General features: G+C 50.7%; 1 protein-coding gene across 7 annotated transcripts in view; it reads right to left on the reverse strand.

Moving 5' to 3' along the window:
- Nucleotides 1-23136, reverse strand: part of ITSN1 (intersectin 1) — a 234736-nt gene that overhangs the window by 34694 nt on the left and 176906 nt on the right. For 4 of the 7 annotated variants that reach the window (XM_066259461.1, XM_066259462.1, XM_066259464.1 and 1 more), the window contains 5 exons: nt 22814-22980; nt 19852-19897; nt 17517-17638; nt 16103-16220; nt 13281-13472 (listed from right to left, as the gene is read on the reverse strand). In XM_066259461.1, coding sequence (XP_066115558.1) covers nt 13281-13472; nt 16103-16220; nt 17517-17638; nt 19852-19897; nt 22814-22980 — 645 coding nt within the window. Of the gene's footprint in view, nt 1-12329; nt 12947-13280; nt 13473-16102; nt 16221-17516; nt 17639-19851; nt 19898-22813; nt 22981-23136 lie in introns of those variants that run through there. The other 3 variants (XM_066259466.1, XM_066259465.1, XM_066259467.1) reach the window with 2 other exon arrangements.

A 23136-nucleotide genomic window follows, 5' to 3' on the forward strand; every position in this document is an offset into this window, starting at 1 on the left:
GTGAAAAGTGAGTATTGCCCCTCTATGACATCTCACCCCTCCCCCCAACATTCTACTTTCTTTCCCAAAAAGTAATGTAATTTTGAAAACCAAGCCAGCCCCACCACAAGCTGGTCACTGCACAGAGCAAATGTACCGGCTGCATTGCTGTCATGAAAGGGTTAGAACGGGCAATAAGTTGGTCACTAAATATTTACCAAGTTTCTGTGCAATCCAAGAGATACAGCAATAAGCAAGATAATGCCCTTGTCCTCAAGGAAGCACAGAGCCCTCTGGGGCCTCAGCAGGAAAATTAAATTTAAAATAGCACGCCATATAAAGATTGGGCCTGCGAGCAGTACCAAGGGCAGGGAGAGGGGGACACAGAGAAGTCGACGCTCTTTGTCCTGAGGGAGGGGGCTCTGTCACAAGGTCCAACTTGTGCTGCGTTTCCAATAGCACCAGGCAGATGGGTCGTTCTGCTGGGGGTGTGGGACCAGCGTGCAGGGCAATGCAGGAGATGAGGTGGGCGGTGGATCACAGATGTCATGCTGGAGGGACCAGAGGAGAGAGCTGGGTCCTGACTGGCAGGACCAAAGCTCAGGCGATGGTCTTCATCTTTAATAGAAAGGATATGCCAGCCCTTCTGGGGACACTCAGCTCCCATTCTCGGGCAAAAGGGCCCCGGGTTAGCAGGACACTGGCTCCAGGAGCTCCCGCTACACTGAAGGCTTCTCCAGACCTGACTGCAGGAAATGGGCTCAGGGCCCCGGTCTCTCCTGCCAGGTGAGCCACACTCCCCAGAGGCTAGCCTGTGCGGGCCCGCGGGCCCCTGGGCAGACTGGCACGCATGGGGTGGCCTATCATGGAGCAGAGGCAGGTGAGGCCCACAGTGGACGTGACGTAAACAAGGTTCTGTGGTCACTGATATCTGGAAGCCCCCTTCTGCTATGGCAGCGGTGGGAACTGGGGGCTGAGACTGGTGGTGAATGGCACAGGATGGGTCCTTGGCCCTCAGAAGCCATGGGATACTGGAGGTTCGGCAGTCCTTCCGCCAGACTTGGATCCTAGCTGAGTCCCAGGTGCCTGTAGGCCCCGAAACCTCAGAGCTGAAGTCCCTAAGCCTGGGTTCTGGGGCCGCAGGCCTATGGGATGCCTCCCGGTGGCACCGAAGACCCCTATGCATCAGTGCGGGTGAGCCCGGTGTCCAGCCAGCCTGCCCTGGGGACTCACAAGCCCCTGAGGCCAGGGCCTCCACTCCGCGGTCCCCAGTCACAACGAGGAAACTCAAAAATGCCCACGTGGCTTCCAGATGAGCTTTGTTTTTTTTCCCAGGAAGGAGAATCCAGGCTGCATGGACTGCCAGGCAGCTAAGGAACTGAGTGGTATTGAAAATCAGATTATTTGGGGATAAATCATCTCTTTACTTTCCATAAAGATGAATGTCAGTCATTTGTTTTATTACAGGCATATTATTCGTGACTTTGGAGCTCACACCGGAATCTCTGGCGTGGCATCAGGTGTCCCGTGGTGAGCACCGTGAGCCCGTTCCGGCCCCTGTGTAGGCCACCTTTGTTTTCCTCTCCCGACGTGTCTGCCTTCAGTGTGCGCGACTGTGCAGTGTTTTAGGTATCCCTGCTAGAGGTCATACATTAATCCTTTGGGGACAAAGTAGACTGGGGTGTTAGCAGTACAAACATTTTTGTTGGACTTTGAGGGAGGAGGTGGGAGTTTTGACTGGAGGGATCTGGGAATATTTTTTCTGGAGTAGGAAGAATCTGAGCTGGACTTCTTGAGGCAGACGTCGGGCTGGGCGGGTGGTGGTGAGGGGCCCAAGCACAGGGAGCCTCACGGGAGAGGGGAGTGTGAGGGGGGAGCCCAGGAGGGAGCCCGGAGACTGAAAACAGGTGAGGAAGAAGGAAGCAGGTGCAGGGGTAACAGGTGTGGACGAAGTGCCATCATAAACCATAAATTTCCAACTGGGCAGGTCATGGTGGGGATCCTGCTCCAGGAACTTTGCTGGTGAAAGGTTTCTAAGCCAGCCTTGTCCATTGTTCTGGTGCACCTATGTAACACAACTTTAAAATGCCAGAAGTAATAACCCTTTAAGGCACAACCACCCTCCAGGGAGCACATACTCAATAAAATAACTACCCTGGAGCCTTGCTGTCACACACCACACCTTACCCTGCCTCCACGGAAACTTCCTTACATTCCCTCCTTAATTCCAAAGGCATTAAAGAAACTGCAAAACTCATTCTCCAGCGTACTTGGGATCTTGCTTCCCGGAAACTGTCGTCAGTTTTGGCTCAAATGAACTCATAAAAATCCTCTACAAGTTTGGACATCTCTTATGCCGGCACAAGGAGTAAGGAGAGTTAACACTGAATACGACCGTGAGCCCTCCCGGTTCCAAGCGCTGGATCTACAGGAACTCACTGAATCCTCACCTGTAATCCCTATAGGCTAGCTACTGCTGTTATTCCCCATTGCACAGACAAGGAAACCGAGGCACGGAAACGTTCAGCAAGTTGCCCGAGTCTTAGTGAACACCGGGCAGCGGGAGTCTGGCCCCAGAGTTCCCGCCCCTCACTCCTGTGCCTCTTGCCTTGCTGAAAGGGCGACGCGTTAGCTCAGCTGCCATAACCACATGCCACAGTCGGGGCTGCTAGACAACAGGAACGTGGTCTCACAGCTCTGGGGTCTGGAAGTCCAAGACCAAAGTGCTCCGAGGTCTCTCTCCTGGGCTGGCAGACTTCTGTGCCCTCGCCTGGTCTTCCCTCTGCACATGAGTGACTCTGTGCTCGAATCTCTTCTCATAAGGACACTAGTCAGACAGGATTAAGGAAGGCCCCGTCTAATGGCCTCCTTCAAGGCCTTATCTCCAAATACAGTCACATGCTGAGGTGCTGAGGGTAGGGGCTTCAGCATACGGATTCGGGGTACACAGTTCAGCTCCAGACAAGTGGGGAAGCACTTTCGAGGAGGCTTTGAACATGGGAGCGAGGTGGCTGTCCTTCCATCTTTGGTGGCAGAGCCAGGGAGGCTTGGGGCCATATTTTGGGAGGCTGACTGTGCCAGCCGTGTGGAGGTGGACCGGAGCTGTGGCCTTTGAGTTTGGCGGCACGTTGGGATCACCTAAGGAGCTTTTCAAAAGCCCAGTGTCCCTACCGTAGCCCAGACCAATCAAATCCTGCTGGCCAGGGTACAACCAGGTGTCCATAATTTGGGTCTGGCATAAGGCCAGGAGTGGGGACGACTCCGTCAGAGGGAAGACTGCCTGGAAACCAAGGCACCCAGTGCGAATGAGGGCGAGATTCAGTAACTGCACTTGTCCACGGTGTGCAGCGTGAGTGAGGGGTCACCACAAGCCAGGTCACTCAGGCAGCTGTTCAGAGAGGCATGAGGCTCAGTTCCTGGCGGCCTTCCTGCCACCACCTGGCCCTCGACTCAGGGCCAGGGCTTAAAAGGTCACCTCCAGCCTGGCCAGTGGTAGCACAGTGGATTGAGTGTCAGCCCAGGATGCTGAGGGCCCTGGTTTGAAACCCCAAGGATGCTGGCTTGAGCCCAAGGTCACTGGCTTGAGCAAGGGGTCACTGGCTCAGCTTGAGCCCCTCGGTCAAGGTACGTATGAGAAGCAATCAGTGAACAATAAAAGGCCACACCTTCATTTTACTGATGGGACCGTGGAGTCCAGAGATGAATGGTGACTTCTGCTATCATGAACAGATCTTTGCTCCTGACACCTTGGGAACACAAGGAAAGCATCAGTTTTCCAAAGAGTGGGCCTGGGGGTGCATTTCTCTCTGGGTACATTCCTGCAAGACCTGGCTGAGACTGCTCTTCTCCTTGGAGCCCAGGGCTAAATGACCCTGGCTGACCAGTCCTGGGTGGCCCCAACCCCCAGGGAGCCAGACCAGCTCTGCGGGGGGTGTGTGTGTGTGTCCAGAGACACAGGTGCACTTCTCATCCTAATGGAAGTCTCTTCACAAGGATCTAAGGACAGCTTGGTCCCCTGAGGCCCCTCCTAACTTAGCAAACTGGCCCTGCTGGGACATGAAGCAACCTGAGCCTACGACCCTCTCTGCCTGTTTCCAGCAACTGTGCGGATGTGCTCTGTTCCTGCCTCCGAGGGGCTTCCGCTCAGGTGGGAGAAGACAGAACACCAGGCACACACCTAAATATGCCACGTTTGTGTGGTTATGGAACGAGGAATGACACATCTCACGATTAACAAGCTCACTTACTGTTCTTGGGTCTTCTTGTGTGAATTTATCTTTTAAACGATGGTGCCTTCCCACTCAACAGTTTGTGAGGTGTCCTTTCTCTCACAGCTCACTGGGAGGAAGAGCGAGCCCAGATGAGGCACACTGGGCAGCAGGCAGATGCTTCCCTCCAGCCTGTCATTTAATGGGGACAGTGGGCACCATGTGATAATAAACTATACAAGCGGAGGTGTCTATTGGTGCTGTTACTGCATAGGTCTTAAAGGGATATGGCCTTGCCCCCAGGGAGCTCACAGTCTAATTAGGGTGATGAGAGTGTCTTTGTGTCTACACATCAGTCTATCCACTCAGGTAAATGTGACAAGTAACTAGGATTTTGACAAAGAGCCACGTCACTGTGCTCAGTGGAGCTGGCCAGACGACAGAGAAAGGGGTGAGGGTGGGCAGGTGGAGAGGGGAGGTCAAAGAGGACATTTCTAGCTGGGCCACTGGTAGCTTCAGCTTGACACAAGAACCCTAGGGACAGAGGGGGAGGTCAGCTTGGCTGAGACCTGGCAGGAAGCAGGGCTAGATGCTGGGGTTCCACGGACCCAGCCGTCATTGCCTCCCATCAGACATGCAGAGCCCTGGAAGAGGACAGCGCTCTGGGGGGCCGCGTCACAGGCCTCCAACGTGAGAACAGGCTCCCGGTCTGTGCTGTTTGCTCAACCCTCATGTTCTCCCCATGTGGGGTGTAGGTGCCGCAGTGGGGACCAGCGAGGAAAGGGAGCCTTTCCCGCAAGGGGTCTGGAAGTCAGAGGAGGCAGTTTTCAGGAGGGCCAGTGGAACTCCACTGGGGCACAGAAGCCTGGACTTCTGCTGAGGGTCATCACAGTGACTCAAAAGTTGGCCAGGTTGCTGGAAACCAGCTCCGTAAGGAACCCAGCCTGGCACTCCAACTCTTCCAGTGTCCGCGGCCCCTCCCATAGCCCTTGCCCCTGCAAGATGCTTTGGTGCTGAACACCAGGAAGGTGTTTTGATGACAGAAGCCACCTATTGGTGGTCTGGTCACCAACTCAGGAAGAAAGGCAGGTGGGGAAGGCATCCCTGAGGAAGAGACAGAGGAGCTCAGATAGGTGTGAACTAAAAGGGGGAGGGGCTGCAGATGGGCAGAAGCCTGTCACAGTGCCTTGCAGACCGACTACAAAATCTAGGTCTTTACTGCACGAGGACTGGGAACCCCCCGGGTGATATTCAGCAGAAGCAGTTGGTTTTGAAGACAGCTCTGCACATGGTGTGCAGAAGAGGCTGTAAGACAGAGCATGGAGCAGAGATGGGCCAGAAAGTGGTGTGTCCTTGCAGGAGGGGCAAAGAGACTCATTCACCCTCAGGGCCTTTGCACTTACTGCTCCTTGGGCTCAGAACACTCTTCCCCTTGATCTCTGCATGCTGACTCCTCTGCAGTCACATCCCAGTTTGTGTCACCTCTCCAGAGAGGCCTTCCCGGGGCCGCCCCACCTACTGCAGCCCTGACTCTAAGCCACGGTCTGTCCCATTTCATCCACCACCAGCTGAAATGGCTTTGCTGCTGTCTGCTCTGATTGTCCCCTCCCCACTCCTACAGGCTTCAGGAGAGCACTGAGCATGGCCCTGTGCCCGTGTGCTTCCATATTTCTCAGCCACCACGCTCAGGGGCAAGAGCTGGTTGCCAGGAAACATGGGCCAGCTGCACTCCTCCTGGTCTCATGGGAGATGTCCAAGCCCGTGACACAGCATGGGGATGGTGTGGGGAGGGGGGAGAGAATGGGGTGTGGTACAGGTTCCTCCATGAGACCACATCAGTGGAGGGCTGTTACAGAGGATGCAAACGGTGGGGCCTTCCCACAGGGGCCTCAGATCTCCAAGGTGATGCCCAGGAAGGAAAGGGCATCCTGGCTCCGCCTCTTCTGCTGGGGCAGACTGTGGGGCTCACACTCTGCTGGAGGCCCAGCTAACACGGCAGAGGTATCCAGAGCCCAGGGCTCTGGACCCCAAGGGGCATCTCAGGGTGTACATTGCGGGGCAGGAGAGAATAAACCTCCTCATCTCTAAGCATGCTGGGGAAAGCTCTCTGGAGACGGCGCTTTGGGGAAGAACCCCCGGTGACACGGGCATGGTTGCTTTAAAAAAAAAAAAAAAGCGAGCTTCTGGCAAGTTTGGGGGCTGAACGTTCCAGTCTTTGCTGGCGAGAGAACACAAGGCCACAGAATGCAGGGATGAGAAAAAAAGGGCCCCGTGAGTCAGTGCAGCCGTGACAGGTTTATTGTGGAGCGCTGCATGGGCCTGCCAACCCTGCCACGGACATGACATTTCAAAGCCTGGCACATTCCGTTCACTCTGCCAGCCTGTGAGACGTAGGGTGGCTTCTCTCCCCCCCTTCCTGCCAAGGGTCTGCTGATGAGGCCACGGCTCTGAAGAAACTGCAAGGCTGCCGCTCCCACCCAGGTGACCCCGGCCAACAGGACAGAGGGGCCTGACATGTGTGAACATCTTAAGAGGCAGTCGAGTCCTTTTTCTTTGAAATCTCCCCATCTGCAAAAGCATGTTTTCTGAAAAGTCCTACGATGCACACGGCTAGCGGGCTGTCTGGGTTCGATGCACGGAAGGAAGCAGGAAGCCTGTTACAGGGACGCCGCGATGCTCAGCCGGCAGACACACATGCCTTCTCCCTCCAGCAGCAGCCACAAAGGCTGACGTGGGGGGGGGGCATGCTGCCTGCCAGGTGCTGGGTGTTATTACCCTCTCTCCACATGGAAATGAGGAAACGGAAGCACAGAAAGGTTAAGGAACTCGCCCACCATCGCAGAAATAGCAAGTGGCAGAGCTGGGCTCCCAAGCCCTGCTCCCACCCCCCACCCATCACCTTGTATTGCTTCCTGGCCCCTCTGCCTGACGGCCCCCCACTCTACTCCCTTACAGGAAAATAAAAGTCCCCATTTTTAGAGACACAGTCCAGCGCACCCGGGAACTGTGGATGAGCTGTTATTCTGCATGGCACAGCATTTTTCTGGCAGAGGAGGGAATGAAAATTGGAGAAGCTATAGCAACAGGTTCTTAGGTTGGCATGGGCAAGGGCATCTCTGGCAGGCCTGTGTCTTTGGAAAACCTGCCTGCCGCTGGGGTGAGGACCGAAGGTGAGGATGCTGGCTGCAGAGCTTGTGCATGGAAGAAGTGCAGGGAGGTGCAGGGACCCTTCCCACAGCTGCAATCTGCACAGGGTGGCCAGCTCCCTCAGGGGAGGGCGCCACATAGAGGTGATGTGGGTGGCTCTGAGGTCCCAGCACAGACGCAGGGCCATTCTCAAATGGGACAATATGAGCAGTCTAGCCAGGGAGTCTGGGGGCTGCCTTGAGAATGTCACTGTGGCTCCCAGACCCTCTGCATTCTCAGCTCCAAAGCACAGGGCTGGTGCCCACTGTTCCCCAAGATCTCAACTACATCCACTAACCTACAGGGAGCCCCTCCACACTCACCCCAGACTTCCTGTGCTTTCCTGGTGGGGCCTGGGACACAGCAGAGTGTTGGTGGGCGTGAGTGTGAGACGGGACCAGGAGTCGGATGGTGCAACACTGAGTGAAACCGCTCCCTTGATGAAACATGGCCTATCAACGCGGCATGCCCCTCCCAGGTCAGTGAGGAGCTACACCCAGGGGGCATCTGTCCAGCTCAAAACACATGATGGGCTGGGTCAAAGGAAGCCACGCTTCCTCTTTGGGACTTGCAACATCCCTCCTATTCTAGGTGCCAAGCAGATGTGCAAACAATAGACAGAGGCTGGGGCCTCTGTCAGGATCTTTGAGTGTGGTATTTATCCACTCGCTGCCTCTATGACCTCTCACCCTCAACCTCTCTGTTACTAAGCTACCGACATGGGCATTTGAGTCACCTGTAAATCACTGTCTATCTAATAGCGGGCCGCACCGACATGATTTTACAGCCGATTCTCTCTCTCTTTTTTTTTTTTTTACAAACAATACCTTAACTTTTTGTAGCTGAAGTTTTATAATTTACAGATGCCTGGAGAGTTTTCCACATAAAGCCTACGAGGGCAAGGAAATCTTTGCAAGGGAATAGCCACATGCCAGGAAGCGTGCCTGAGATCTGGTTCATGCGTGTTTTCTTTAAAGAAAGGCCCAACAGAGCTGGCTCCAGCTGAAGTGAAATATTCACATATACCCAGTGTGATCTTTGACCTTACTAAGTTTCCTTATCCCACCAGATCCCAAAATCAGACATTTTCAGGAAGGAACTATTTTTTTTCTATGCATTTTTTTTAGGGGAGACTGTTGGCATTCAACACAGTTTGTATAAAAACTTAGAAGTTTTGGAACTAAAAAGAGCGAGTTGGACTAATTTTTGTTCGAAGAGAAAATGAATATTCACTTTCTCTCAGAAATGACTTTCAATCTGCCAGGAAGCAGCACTATGATCTGTTAGGCCCACTATCTGGGGGTGCTGCCTGCACCCCACACTAAAGGGGAGACCTGGGCAGATGACTGTGGTGACACCCGGGTACCCTTGGTCCAAAGGAGCAAGAGTTTCTAGGAGTGGCCCCTTCCAAGGACATCGCTGCTTTTGGGAAGTTCACATCTGAAGGACGAGAGCTGGAGAGATGTCCAAACCCCCTCCCCCTCCCCAGAAATGCTGCCTACACCAAGAACTGGATGGAGTGGTGCTTTCTTCGGTCATCAATCGCTCGACCCACCCCTTTACCGGGCATTATAAGCACCTCACCTATGGGCCAGGCAAGGACATGGTGTGTGTGTTTGAACTACATGAAATAGCCATTTCGCAGGTAAGCAACAGGAACATCGACAATTGCAAATGGTTCAACAACTGCTTTGCCTGTTTTCCTAAGCGTCACTAGGTTTTCCTTCTGATGGGAGCAGAGGGTAGAGGGGGCAGGCACCACTTGCTATGGGAGTCTGGGTCTGCCAGTTCCCTTCCAGAAGCAGGCTGGATGCCCTGTGATGGTGATACTCTAATTTACAGAACGAGTTCTTGCTTGAGACCAGCTTCCCCCAGATGTGCTCTGGCACTGAGGCAGCCTGGGGCTGGGCCACCAGGCCTCACACCCTTCCCTCCTGTTCCCGAGGCTCTGCTCTGCGGGGTGGAGCACAGCAGCCTCAGGAAAGCGACTCAGAGCAGCCAAGGAAGGCCATCTTGCTGCCCTCTTCTCGTCCATATGCCACTGGAGCAAAGCCGTACCCAACGTGCACTGCAAATAGATTCCTACAGACGAATCAACACCAATGATAAAATTAATTGATTTAATGACCAATTTGGTGTTTAACAAATAGGTAAGAATAAAAATGAAAACACTGACATCTTTAAACTCTGGGGTCAGAGGAGATACCCAGTACTCCTCCACTAGTTTAATTAGTAGGTGCTTCCTATCCCTTTCGTTCAACTTTTTAACTTGATTCCCTGCTAACATGACTAACGCCTTTTACCTAGACCCCACTGCAGAAAGAGAGCACAAAGAATACCCCAGCAATGCTCCCTTCCGCAGCACACAGGCAAAGAGTCACCAAGGAGAAAGAGATGAAGTTTAAAACATAAAGCTGTTTCTGGGACACCTTTCATGCTGTAGATATATGGAACCACCTAGTAAATGGTGGTTTCCTCAACAGCAGTTACTGGAACAACTCCAGTGGCCACCAACGGGGTGACCTTTTTGGCCATCGGAAACCAGATGAGTATTAACCATAGTGGCCAGGGGCAAGACCAGGGCTTCTCAGCCTCGGTACTAGGGCTGCCTGGGCCCAGAGAGAGCAGTCTCTGCGGTGGGGCATCCTGGGCACTGCACGCAGGGTCCTCGGCAGTGTCTCAGGTTTCCACCCTGGTGGGGAAGCCTTGGCTCTGAGGGACACCCTACAATCCAATGCAGGCAGAATGCTCTGTAAGGGGAAAGGGCGGTTTCCTGGGGGACCGCCTGTGTTAGCTTCACAAACCCAAAAGGCAGGCTGGAAGGAGGGTCTCTCAAGAGAGTCTTATCAGAAGAGCTGTAGGGAATGCAGAGTATTACCCACCTTGACAACTGTACCCCTTCCAGCCAAACTCAAGGCTGGAGAGGAAACACTGGCTCATACAGGTGAAGGGGTTCAGGCAAGAGATAGGGCTTGGGCCTCGATCAGTGCTCTACAGGGGAGTAGATGGGGACAGAAGAGGGGGGGGGGCGGGCAGTGACTATGATCTCTGTGCTGACCTCTGAGCTTTTGCATGACATCTCTACCCAGAATAGCCACTTTCTTTCCCGCTTCACGGGGCTCCTGCTTATCCTGCAGGTCTCAGCTTAAACATCACACTCTTCTGGAAGGGTTCCCTAATGTCTCCCTGACACCTCCCGCACCCCCACCCCACCCACTGCTGGTGTCCCGCTCAGCACTGCTCTGCATCCAGGCTTCTCCTAGTGCAGAACGTATCTCCTTACCGCACACACTCCTCACAAACTGACACATGCTTGGTTTTCTGCTGGCTCTTCCCACTAGAACATGAACTGCAAGAGGACAGGGGCCCTACCTCTCCTGACTGAGCAGCATGCTCACCCCAGAACACGGTGGGGTGTCCACACCTGTGGATTGGCCCCCCCAAAATACTTGCTGTATTGACCAAGGAAATCACTTTTCCATTGAGCAGCAGCAGAGGACCAATAAGCGAAGTTTGTGAATGGAGTCAAGCTCATGGTCATTGCAGCAGTTTCACAAACGTGTACACTGGTTTATTTCTGCAAAGGCAACAAGACTGGAGTGTGCAAGGTGGAGACGGGTGGTGAACAGCCAGCCATATGGAAGGGGTGAAAGTCCCCATATTTACCCACATGTTTTCTGGACATTTAACAGACCATTATGATCCATCTTTTGGACAAATGTTTTGTTCTCTGAGTCCAATCACACAGCTGTCAATAATACACACACACACACACACACACACACACACACTGAAAGCCCGATGAGATAGTTAACTGCAAAGCAGGGTGGCAGTTCTAGTGTTCAAAACCAGGATTCTAAGGGGCAATAGTGTACATGCTGACAAGGGAGTGTGGGCAGCAAGGCGAGAGGGAGAGCCATTCAAAGAAGACTCAGTGAGGATCTCATGATGTCTGCATTTCAAAGAGCACAAGTCGTCACCGGCATGTAGGCAGCAGGCCGCCTGCTGACGTCTATGCTGTGTGGGTTCCCGTCACCACTACCAGGTTCCAACATCAAGAACACAGAGACGTTCCATCTAACTTTTATATGAAGAATTTAATTATCTACACATGTAACTAATTCAAAAGTTGAATTACAGTTGTTAAAGCCGCAGGTTTATGTATTTATATACTTTACATTCGTATCCATGAAAACACTGAAGCGCAGGTGCAGGCTGAGGAGCAGTCCCCTGGCACCCCATGGGGGGGCTCTACACAATCGCCAGCACAGGGTCTCAAAGGGAGGGATGTAAAAACAGGTTGCTACTGGTCATAAAAAGTCATTATTACAGCTGCTAGATTGTGCTTGAGGCTCCCCACCCCCTCCTCTGCGCTGTGAGCAACGGGCATTTTGTTGAAAGCTTCCAACTAGTGTTTTTTAAAAGACACAGCTTGAGCTACGACACCTCTAACACAGACGCGAACCGTGAGCTCTGCTTCATGTTAATCTGTAGGAATTCCACAGTCTAATTAAAAAATGTAAACACTGGAAATTAATTGCAAGGGGGAGACTTCTATACATTCTTTCTTGTCAAGAAAATTACTTGTTCAATACATGTCATTCCATGAAAAGTAACTGGAAGAAAACGCCACATAGCTGAGATAAACGAGAGATTGTATGTACGTTGTTGCTCCTGACCACCTCGATGGCATCCTCTGCTGACGTATGGTATGAAAGCACGCAAACATTTTTAACCCAAAACAAAAAAGGCCAACGCAACCAGGTAACTCAGACTGAACACAAACACAGGTGCGTCCTCGTGTGGATGCAAGGTCGCTGTGCAGAGTTAAGTTAATGCCGTGTGGTTAGCGTGTCGTACCAGGCAGTGACTTCGCCACAGGAGGAACTAATTTCTTATGTACAGGATGTATATTATTACATGCTCAACAAGGTACATCAGAAACACACAAACAAGCACAAACACCTTCTGTTTAATTGGGCTGGTTCTACACGTCTTTGAAATAGACAGACTGAACCCCTCTGTCTTTCTACAGCAGGAAACACTCAAACTACAATCAAGTTGGTAACACTGGGCAGGATGAGAAATTACATCAAGTCTCAGGTTGATGGACATTTGGAACATTTTTAATAGCACATGCAGCATTCCTTGATAGTGGGTCTTTTTGCAAAACCAAAACAGCAAAGAAGAAATTTATTTATTTACTTTATTAAAAGGCTAAAATATATATTTAAAAATAATTTTAAAACTATTGAAAGCACCTGTGCAAAGGTGGGGGGAAGTCAATTTGAGTCATTAGGAAAGCCACAAAAGGACCCACTACCCTGTGTAATTTTGTAATTTTTGCTTCTATCTCTGCAAGTAATACTCCACATTGCCATCACATGCAACTAAGGTAAAATGAGGTAAACTGCTCTGCAGTGAGTTCTTCTACTCAGAAGGCAGTAGGTGATCATGCTGGAAGTCACATGATCAAGGCTGCATCTCCCATCATCCCTCTGGGCAGTGATATGGGATAGTGGGTCTCTTTGAGGACTTTCAAGCCTGAGGGGGGGATGGACAACATATGATTCCTAGAAAAAGGAGGAAAACAACACATAAGCAAAACAAAACAATGAGCAAAATTCAAGCTAGGAAAATGAGTCAGGCATGTAAACAGCATGGTGCCAAAATGATTTAAAAAAAAGGAAAAGGGGCGGGAAGGGAGGGAGGGGACATGCTACAGAAGGAATGAAAATAAAACCCACAAGATAAAGTCTCGCATTACAGAAGGTCTTCAAAGAGACTGCCAATGCAGCAGTGGTCTAGCTTAAGTTCTGCAAACAAAGCTCAGCAGAATCAGAGCAATGCTGCATGTTTCACTAGGACACCAGAGAGGAGGGGCCGCAGAGCCGCCAGGGCACTTACATTGCTGGCTTGGGTCCATGTCTGTGGTCAGCTTCACATAATTGGAAGGGAAGAGTCCCACTTGTCCGTTGACTTCTCCTTTCCACCAGTCGGGGTCCTCCTTATTGAGGACGTTGATGATCTGGCCCTTGTTGAAGGCCAGCTCATCGTCGTTCTGGGCGGTGTAGTCGTACATCCCGATCACCTGGCACACTGCAGAAGACGGGGCCTGTGAGTGGCTGCCTGCCCAGCACGTGCCACAAGCAACACGGGGCCTCAGACACTCTCATGTGTTATTTCTCTCCTTTCTGAAGAGGGTGAGATTAAGCAGAAGCACTCGGATGGGCTCTGCACAGTGTGGACGACAGAGGAAGAGGAAGGATTCAAACAAAACCAAGACGTTGGCAAAAATGTCACATTACGGCTTTGGTTTTTACAACACCTTCCTCTTTTCATGTTTCTTTGTCAGCAGAACGTGTACAGGAATAACCGAATGCTCTCAATGAAGTCATTTCCATCTGAGAGCACTGGGATTTCTTTACAACGCTGACTCTGAAAGACTGGCCACCTGCAGGGGACAGCTGTGTATCATGGGGACTTTACGACAGCTCTTTTTAATTTTTTTAAGGTGGACAATGATGATCATTTGGCCTCTGAAAATTCAAATCTTAGTGAAAAGTAAAATCAAGTGTTTTAGCCTGACCAGGCGATGGCGCAGTGGATAGAGCGTCGGACTGGGATGCCGAGGACCCAGGTTCGAGACCCCAAGGTCACCAGCTTGAGCGTGGGCCCATCTGGTTTGAGCAAAAGTTCACCAGCTTGGACCCGAGGTCTCTGGCTTGAGCAAGGGGTTACTCGGTCTGCTGAAGGCCTGCGGTCAAGGCACATATGAGAAAGCAATCAATGAACTAAGGTGTTGCAATGAAAAAACTGATGATTGATGCTTCTCATCTCTCTCCGTTCCTGTCTGTCTGTCCCTACCTATCCCTCTCTCTGACTCTCTGTCTCTGAAAAAATAAAATAAAAAAATCAAGTGTTTTATTCTGCTGTACCTTTGTGTCTCAAAATTTTGTCTTAAAGAAATTTCTGCCTGGCTGGGTGGTGGCGCAGTGGATAGAGCGTCAGACTGGGATGAGGAGGACCCAGGTTCAAGACTCTGAGGTAGCCAGCTTGAGCGCGGGCTCATTTGGTTTGAGCAAAGCTCTCCAGCTTGGAATCCAAGGTCGCTGGCTCGAGCAAGGGGTTACTTGGTGCTGTAGCCCCATGGTCAAGGCACATATGAGAAATCAATCAATGAACAACTAAGGTGTCGCAGTGAAAAACTAATGATTGATGCTTCTCATCTCTCTCCGTTCCTGTCTGTCTGTCCCTGTCTGTCCCTCTCTCTCTCTGTCTCTGAAAAAAAAAAAATTCTACATTCAAGAAGTTTACATGTCTCGCTTCCTTAGGGGGTTAGACTGTCTCTGCCCCTGGCATCATCACACTCCAGTAAGTCTGTCAAGGTAGGGTGTGCCCCCAATTTATCTTTAGTGAGCAATTTGTAGGTAGGCTTAGGTTTTTCAAATTCTCCAGCTAACTCAATCATATCAGCAAATTATTTCTATGGGTTTCAATCAACCTGATGAAGGGGACACGCCAGGCCTCCTGAAGAGGGAGCAGACCCCGCTGGTGCCACACCCTCTGCCCACACAAAGCCACAGCTCAAGAGGCCCAGCTGGGGTCAGGACTCAGTCACGTTTGTCAATCCCTCATTTCTTGCAAAGGCTGCCAAGTTTCAATCTTACTTCACTGGGGATGCAGAGCACATACATTTAACCTCAGGTGCTGGAATAAAAATTGTGCACTATCCACAAATGCCACCCATGAACTGGTGGATGGAAGACCTGAAGCAGAATTCTGCTCCCCGCACCTCACTCATCTCAAATGTTACTGAAACATCTAATTTGGTCTCTTCAACCAGAAAACAGCCAACCACTTGGCTGTGGAGCCCTCTGTCCCTCCTATGCTGTTCAGTGAGCAAAGCTCCCTTGTTCACAGAAAATGTCACAGGGGGGTTATTTCAGTCTTGGTGACCGGCACATTACAACTAGCAGACCCTGGTGGCCCCTAGCTCAGTCTCTAGACCTCGTTAGACCCCAACCACTTATTTTTAGAAACCTCCCTCGTTCCCTCACCCCCTAGCCCAAATCCCAGCTGGAAGGGATCAAGGGAAAAATCTGGCTTTAGTGCCACAGCGTTCGCAACCCCACCAGGAAACAGCTCCAACAAGGGCTCTGTTGTACCCAGCGTGGCAAGGCTGCTTAGATATCCGGTCCTCAGAACATACTCCATATCACAGTCATTTGGTACAAAAAGCCCTGAGAGCTGATGCAAACAATCTCAGCTCCTTCACAAGAAGCCTCAACGGGGCCCTGGCCGGTTGGCTCAGCGGTAGAGCGTTGGCCTGGCGTGTGGGGGACCTGGGTTCGATTCCCGCCCAGGGCACATAGAAGAAGCGCCCATTTGCTTTTCCACCCCCCCCTCCTTCCTCTCTGTCTCTCTCTTCCCCTCCCGCAGCCAAGGCTCCATTGGTGCAAAGATGGCCCGGGCGCTAGGGATGGCTCCTTGGCCTCTGCCCCAGGCGCTAGAGTGGCTCTGGTCGGGGCAGAGTGACGCCCCGGAGGGGCAGAGCATCGCCCCTGGTGGGCGTGCCGGGTGGATCCCGGTTGGGCGCATGTGGGAGTCTGTCTGACTGTCTCTCCCCGTTTCCAGCTTCAGAAAAAAAAAAAAAAAAAAAGAAGCCTCAACAGGAAGACTAACAAGACACACAGACCACTCTGTAAGCAGGATCGTGAACCACTTACCTGCTGGGAATGCCGCAGGCTTAGGTGGCTCTGTTGGAGTGATTTTGCTTGTCCCAGGGCTTAAAAGTTTTACATAATTTGCAGGGAACCAGCCGATCTGGCGCTTTTTCCCACGTGCCTAATAAAAGAAAAAAGTAACATATCAAAATTCATGCTACAGTCTGCTCTGTAATAGAGCACTCACACAGGTCTACCTATAAGGGGAAGATGAACCGCACTAACGGCAGAATCTATGGATGACATACTGAGAACCAAAAACGCAGCCAAATTCAAATTGCAAAAGTCACTGGCCCCCAAAGCCTGAAGTGTGCTTGTGCGGGCTGGGCTGCAGGGGTCAGTGCAGAGTACAGAGCAGAGCGGCCAGCACAGGACACCGCTCACGCAGTGTCAGCTCTGCTGTGACTGTCAGGCAATGTGAGGCTGTGGCTAATGTCAACACTAGGTGGATTTGTGGATATTAGTCATGGCACTGACATTGAGTGCTTTTACTGAGACAGGTCTGTGCCAAGCACCTTACATGCATTTACCTGCACAATTCCAGAAGGGTAACACTATGACTATTCCAAATACCAAAGAAAGTGAAAAGCTTAGAAAAGTTAAGTGACAGTCCCAAGGTCACAAGCTAGTGGCAAGCTGAGGTTCACACTGACGTTTGCACTTCTCTTATGGATGACAGACGACTATAGATACAAGATGCACGCAGTGCACACAGAACACAGGAGTCTGCACTAGATACTGTTTCCAAAAGCTATCAGGACTGCAGGGTGGCCACAGTCACACTCCTCACCGCGACTCTGACTCCTCCACTATGATCTAAGTCAGGCAGGATCCAGTACTAAGTGCTCACCGGCCAGTGCTGCTGGGATGGGGAGTGCAGCCTCCAGGGGAGCCAGGACCAGCAATCAGGACACTGCACTATGGGATGAACAGACTAGCTAGGGGTCGGGGGAGTGATATGAATACCCTTCTGCACACTACCTGAAACAGACCAACACAATGTGTGTACACAAACATGCGCGCACACGTGACACACGGGGGAACTGAAACTCCCGTGAGGCACAGGTGCAGCTGGGAACACACAGAAACCCACTGTAGGTCCTTACAGCATGATGGAAGCCCCACTTCTATAATCCCAGGGCCCTTACCGGAGACTCTCATCGTGAGTCTCACTATTTAACACTAATTCTCTGACACAGGTATCCAACGGATTTGGATAAATCTTCAGAAGAACCCTTAGTTTTCAGCATTCTGCTGCTGGCTGTCCAAAGCTTAGGAACCAAATAGCTTCAGGTAATACGGGGTCTGTCTCTCACTATCCAAACGCAGAGTTACTTTGCAATGAAATAGTGGCCCTTTGTGAGTTTGTGCAGTCAAATCTGGACAGAGAATTTCAAACAATAGAAAAGACACTCACCTGCAGCTCTCCTTCCCACCATCCACCTGGGTTCTTTTTTCGAATCAGAATCAGCTGACCAGGGGCCAGGGTGAGTTGCTCGGGCCCAGTGGCCGTGTAGGAGGCAATAACCTGGGCGATTTCTGAAACACAAGACCAGACGTCGTGGTGCACTGTTATAGTCAGGAGAAGACATGCCAAGAGGACACAGCCACCTCCAGGTCCACAGGTTAAAAGCATCAAAGCCAACTCACTGGGCCTGTTTTCTATTAAATGAAGAACGCTCGCTAGTTGTCCTCATTCCACAACCAATATCACAAATGCAGCATTCAAGGGTCTAGCCCACTCTGGGACCCCTAATCACCTCTTACACTTACTCACTTGCCTCCACGAACTCCCACTGCTCCCCTCAACTCCTGCACCTCTGTCCCACCCCACTCCCCATTGCCATGACCAACGACCCAACAGCTGGGCCTCACTCATGCCCTCTGCCCCTGTGCTCAGCAGAGCACTCACAGTAGCCACGTGAATGAAGAACCACAGGTGAAGCCCTGCCCCTGCCAATGGCAGGACAGAGAGCAGTCCTGTCCTTCAGACGCCATCGGCAGCGTGGCCGTAGCTGAGTCACGCTGTGGCTCTAGACTTCCACCAGACCCCAAGACCGGGCTCTGTGTGGCCCACAGTCTGAGAGGAATCCTGTTATCAGGCAGGAATCACGTAAAGCAAGCTTACTGCTTATTTTGAGTTAAAGGAAGAGCCTGGAGTAAAGGTGGGCATTTTATGCAAAAGGAATTCAGCACAGAAAAAAATGGAACTAGTTCTGTAATTTTCCTGACTATTAAAAATGTCATGGGGAAAATTCTAGCAGCACACAGCCCGGGATCTGAGAAGTCCACGTCTAAGGGGACAGGTCAAGCATGAAATGACAAAATCCTCCTCCGCTGAACTCTGGAGCATCTGCAGTGGCTGCTCCCTGAACAGCGGTTCTAGTCCTCCACACTCCCCCCATTATAATCGGGAAGAGAGGGAAGGAGGGAGGGAAGAAGGAGTCAAAAGCTAGAAAGAGGTGAAAGGCCCTGTCCTGTGACAGCATCTCCTCCTTTTCTAGAGGCACACAAGCAGAGCAGCCCATGTCCCTGGTGTGCGGTCCGCTGGCTGTCCAGTGCAGGCCTGACTCTGCCCCATGCTGCAGAGAGCTTAGAGGAAGCGAGAGCCTGGCTTCCCCTGCCTGGGCTCTGCCTCCTGCCTGGGCTCTGCCTCCTGCCTGGGCTCTGCCAATAGCTCCAGCTGGCAACCTGTGCTGGGAATGAACACTCGCCCGGCCACCTCAAGGGCTGGCCCTGGAGTCCAAGTGCTTAGTCTGGAGAAAGTCCAGGTTTGTGAACTAGCTGGCCTCAGACATTCCTGCTCCTCAAAGGGCCTGGCAGGCAGAGCCAGTGATCTGCCTCAACATTCCTTTTTGCCTTTTCTGTCCCTGGGGGCTCACTGGTTTCAGCAAAGGTTAAGCCCATGTGGGCCCTGTGGAATAACAACTGAAAATGCAGACTATTCACAGTTACAGCAAACATTTGACCCAAGTGGTCCGGTATCTGAGGGCTGAAAAACCTGAGACAATCAGAAACCTCACTTTTCCTTTCCAGGGGAGGCCATTTGGAGCTGGGTACCACTTAGACACAAACCTCTCCCTTGACATAGTGGTGAACCTGTCAACCTATAATTTCCTCAGGCTATAGCAGCAAAAACCTCAAGTAACCTAGATGAGGAAGACATGCCATTCAAACCACAGGATTTCAATCTGCTTCTTTCTTCTCTTGTTCATGCTTCTATTAATAGAACATGTGATTTTGTTTAAATAAACTAGAACACTCTGCATTTGGAGGGATGACTACAATTTTGTACCTTCAACGTGAGCCTGAGGAGCACCGCCCGGCGGCTTCTAAATGAGTGGGACCTACATTTGAATAATACTGACTTCCCTTCTGGTCGCCACCATTTATGGCCTGGGACAGATGTGCAGTCAGGAAACGAAAAGGGCTTCCTTAGCCCAACAAGAGGATGACCCCAAATCTTTGAAACCACTGATCCCAAATCTCACAACTTCCCACCACCCCACCAGAAGCCCTGCTTTGTGACCTGAGAGAACAGGCTGGCTGGTAACGTCCCCAGCCTGCATGAGCAACAGCCATATTTCATAAACACGTGTACATTATGAGTGGGTTCCAGGGAGAGAGCTGACTCCGACCACACTTGGGGAAGATTCTTTTGTTTAACACTTCTGGCCCTAATAATAAAACCTGGGAGCAACTATCAATCACATTCAAACATTGAAAAATAAGCATCAGGGTTTGAAACTTACCAGGTTTTTTTCCTAAACTCCCTGTTTTCCCAGCAGTTCCAGAGCCCTTAAAACAGAGCAAAAGGTCTCATTTGCATACTGAAGAGTTTCGGTCATGCAACTTACAAAACAATGAATGGTGGCACATGCCCACCCCACTGAGCCCCTACACCCCCCCTTCATCCTGGGGAAGCAGCAGTGCTGACACTACCCCTGGAGAAGGAGGCCTCAGGAAACTGCGGGACAAAGTGAGCACTTCCACACATGCAGCTTTTACTCTCTTCTCTGAGAAATCAGCCGAGTAGGTGGCACTGGGGGACCCACGGGGTGCGTAGCACCGACAGTCCCGGCCCTGGGCATACCTGAGCCCCACACTACACCCATGCTTTCTGTTCCAACGGATCTCTAGAAAACATTTCACACATAAAAAGCACAGGCATCCATGAGCCCAACATCCAGATTTAATACATAAAAACATTCATATTTTGCTAATTTCCTTCAGACTTTTCTTTAAAAAAAAAAAAAAAGTGAATGACAGTGGCAGTTCAAATATCCCTCGCCCATCCCATTCACCTCTTCATTCACAGAGGCGGCCACTGTCCTGTGTCCTTCCCACTCAGGTCTTGCACTGTTTAAACATGGAATTTCTGTCAGTGCTGGACGCACCACTCACAAAAGCAGAATGTACTTTTTTTCAACTGTAAGGTCCCAGAGTGCTCTGAAGTTGAGCTCCTTCGTGGACACTCATGGCATTTTAACCAGCCAAGTCAGCCGACAGAGACCCCGCGTCAGGAGAGAAACCAGGCAGATTCTGCCCTTACAAAGTGCTTGATGCTGTTTCCACACTCTGGTCCCTATCTTCCCAGCACATTAAGTGTTCCAATGAAGACAAAAAGCTTAATAAACTTAACGAAAGTCACTGTGAGAATAAAAATATATAATTTACCTACCAAGGAATACAACTTATCTTACTCCTTTTATTCTGGTTACTGAAATTTAATAACCATTTACCAGGGAAAGTCTGAGTTAAAACTTTCACTGTGGTTATATTTTCTGTGTTAGTACAGCTATACCGACCAATCTCCCTTGCTGTTTATACAGGCTGCGCATCCAAATGAAGGAATACTAATGAAATGAGGTCCCACACGACCGACCAACCGGTGACTTTCCCAGGGCAGGCTGGTAACATACCCTGGATGCCCCGTAGAGAGAACGAAGCAGCTGGCAGCCCCCACAACAGAGTTCTAGCAGCTTCCCATGCTCCCTGTCAGTCCCCCAGCCGCCCATCAGCCAGGTCGTGCTGGGAGGCAGGAGACCAGCCAGGCTACACCCAGCCCTGTGCAGGCAGATGGGAGGGAGGCCAGAAGAGCACAGCCTCACCCATGCCCATGGGGCAATTCTGGAATCTGAGGCTGGGCTTGGTTTCTCCCTCTGGCAGGACATTTTCCTTCTACACTGAACTCTTATGTCCAAGTAGGATGAACACACTGACTTTTTGGATATTTTTATTATGAAATCATGTAATTAATGTCCCAAATTTTTAGCACTGCTAGTTCTTCTGTGGCTAATAATTTTAAACTGTGGTTGAGAAGCACCACACAACTGAGTTTATCTTTAAAAAATTGGTGTATTTTTTTTACTATCCTCAGACAGTTCTTTTTTTATAGAAAACTGTAATTTATTTAAATGTAAGTAATGGCATTTGTGTTTTAACTGATCCAAAAGTTAGAGGCACGTTAAGAGCTGTGCGTGGTGACAGAAGTAAGAGTTTAATTTTTATACCCCCTCCCAATGGAACACCCTTTGCGTGACTCTTCTTGGATCTAAGTGGCCCATGGGCAGGTTTCCCAAGGGAAGTAGACTTCTGCAAACCCTCCAGGGCAATTTCTGCAAGCTGTTCTCAAGACCACAGCAACTGAAAACAAAACAAAACAAAACACCCCCCCCCCCCCCGAAAATGATCATAAAAACCCTCCCTAAGAAAACAAATGGAGCTACTCCTGGGACCTGCAGAGGAGGTGAGAAAGCAGGTGGCAGAGGCTGTAACTTGTCACCAGACCCAGTCCCGCTCCCAAAATGGCCTGGGCTATGGAGGAGTCCACAGTGCACCCTGTCCCGGCATTCAAAAGAGACAGAGAGCTCTGACCACGCACTTAACACCTGGGAGCTGGCTCCCTAGGAGCGTGGCCAGCTCCTCTCTCTGTGCCCAGTGTGAGGACAAAGAGAACATAACTGAACTGACTGCCAATTCTTGGTGGTTTATGTGTAAACACTCACACTAACTTAAACTTGGCCACTACAAGATGGGCTCCCAAACTCAGTAGGCCCACCCCAACATTTCATTATTCACTAATCTCAAGACCACATTTTATGCAGCTGAATTTTTAAATCCCCATTTAACAACAAGGGGGTCATTTCCAATTTACAAGGATAACATTTAAAATAAATTCAGATCCTTATCAATGGAGATACTAAGGCCTAGCCAAAAGTGCATCAAGCTTTTGGATCTTGAGTCTTCCTATTGTGGGGGCAAAAATATACAATCTAGAAACTCTCTACTGCCAATATGCTGGGGCAGTATCACCAAAATGCTTTTCTTAACATGGGCCAAATATTGCTGTGTATCTCTCTTTCTTGGGGTATCCCAAATTAGTGACCAGGAAGACCTAATCAAGAATGTTTACTCCAAGTCCTCAAGTCAATTGTGCAGGGATGGAGAGGAATACTGAACATTATCCCAGCTGACGCCAAGGGCCTCATTACATGCAGCCTCTGTCAGCCCAGGGACTTCTGCTGGTGGGAAGCCAAGGCTTACCCTGCAGCAACAAATGACAAGTTCAAAATTACAGGTCACACTGTATTGGCTGCCATGTCCCAGAATTTAGCAAAACCCAACCAAGTGTTCCACCATCAAACATCCGAGCCTCCCTGCGAAGAGAATCACTGCATAGAAAGGGAGAGGAAACAGTTAATGTGGGTTTACCTCTGAATCTTTAAGCCTCACATAGTTAGAAGGGAAGACTCCGGACTTGTCGCCCACTGTTCCTGTCCACCAGTCACCATCTTTCTTGGTAACCAAAATCACATCCCCTTGCTGAAAGGTTAAATCGCCTTGCTCAGAACTCTCGTAAGTGTACATGGCAATAAATTCTGGGGGGGAGAGACATTGAGATACGGAGAGAGCTTGGTTGTTTATAGACATCCCAGATAGCTTTGCAAAAGAAAGTTTATGAATAAGGAAGTTAGGTGAGAGCCATTCAAGGGAGGCTAGTCACAGATCAAACCCGGAGTTCCAGAATACCCCAG

This window comes from Saccopteryx bilineata, chromosome 2 (genome assembly GCF_036850765.1).
Source record: "Saccopteryx bilineata isolate mSacBil1 chromosome 2, mSacBil1_pri_phased_curated, whole genome shotgun sequence".
NCBI classification, from domain to species: domain Eukaryota; kingdom Metazoa; phylum Chordata; class Mammalia; order Chiroptera; family Emballonuridae; genus Saccopteryx; species Saccopteryx bilineata.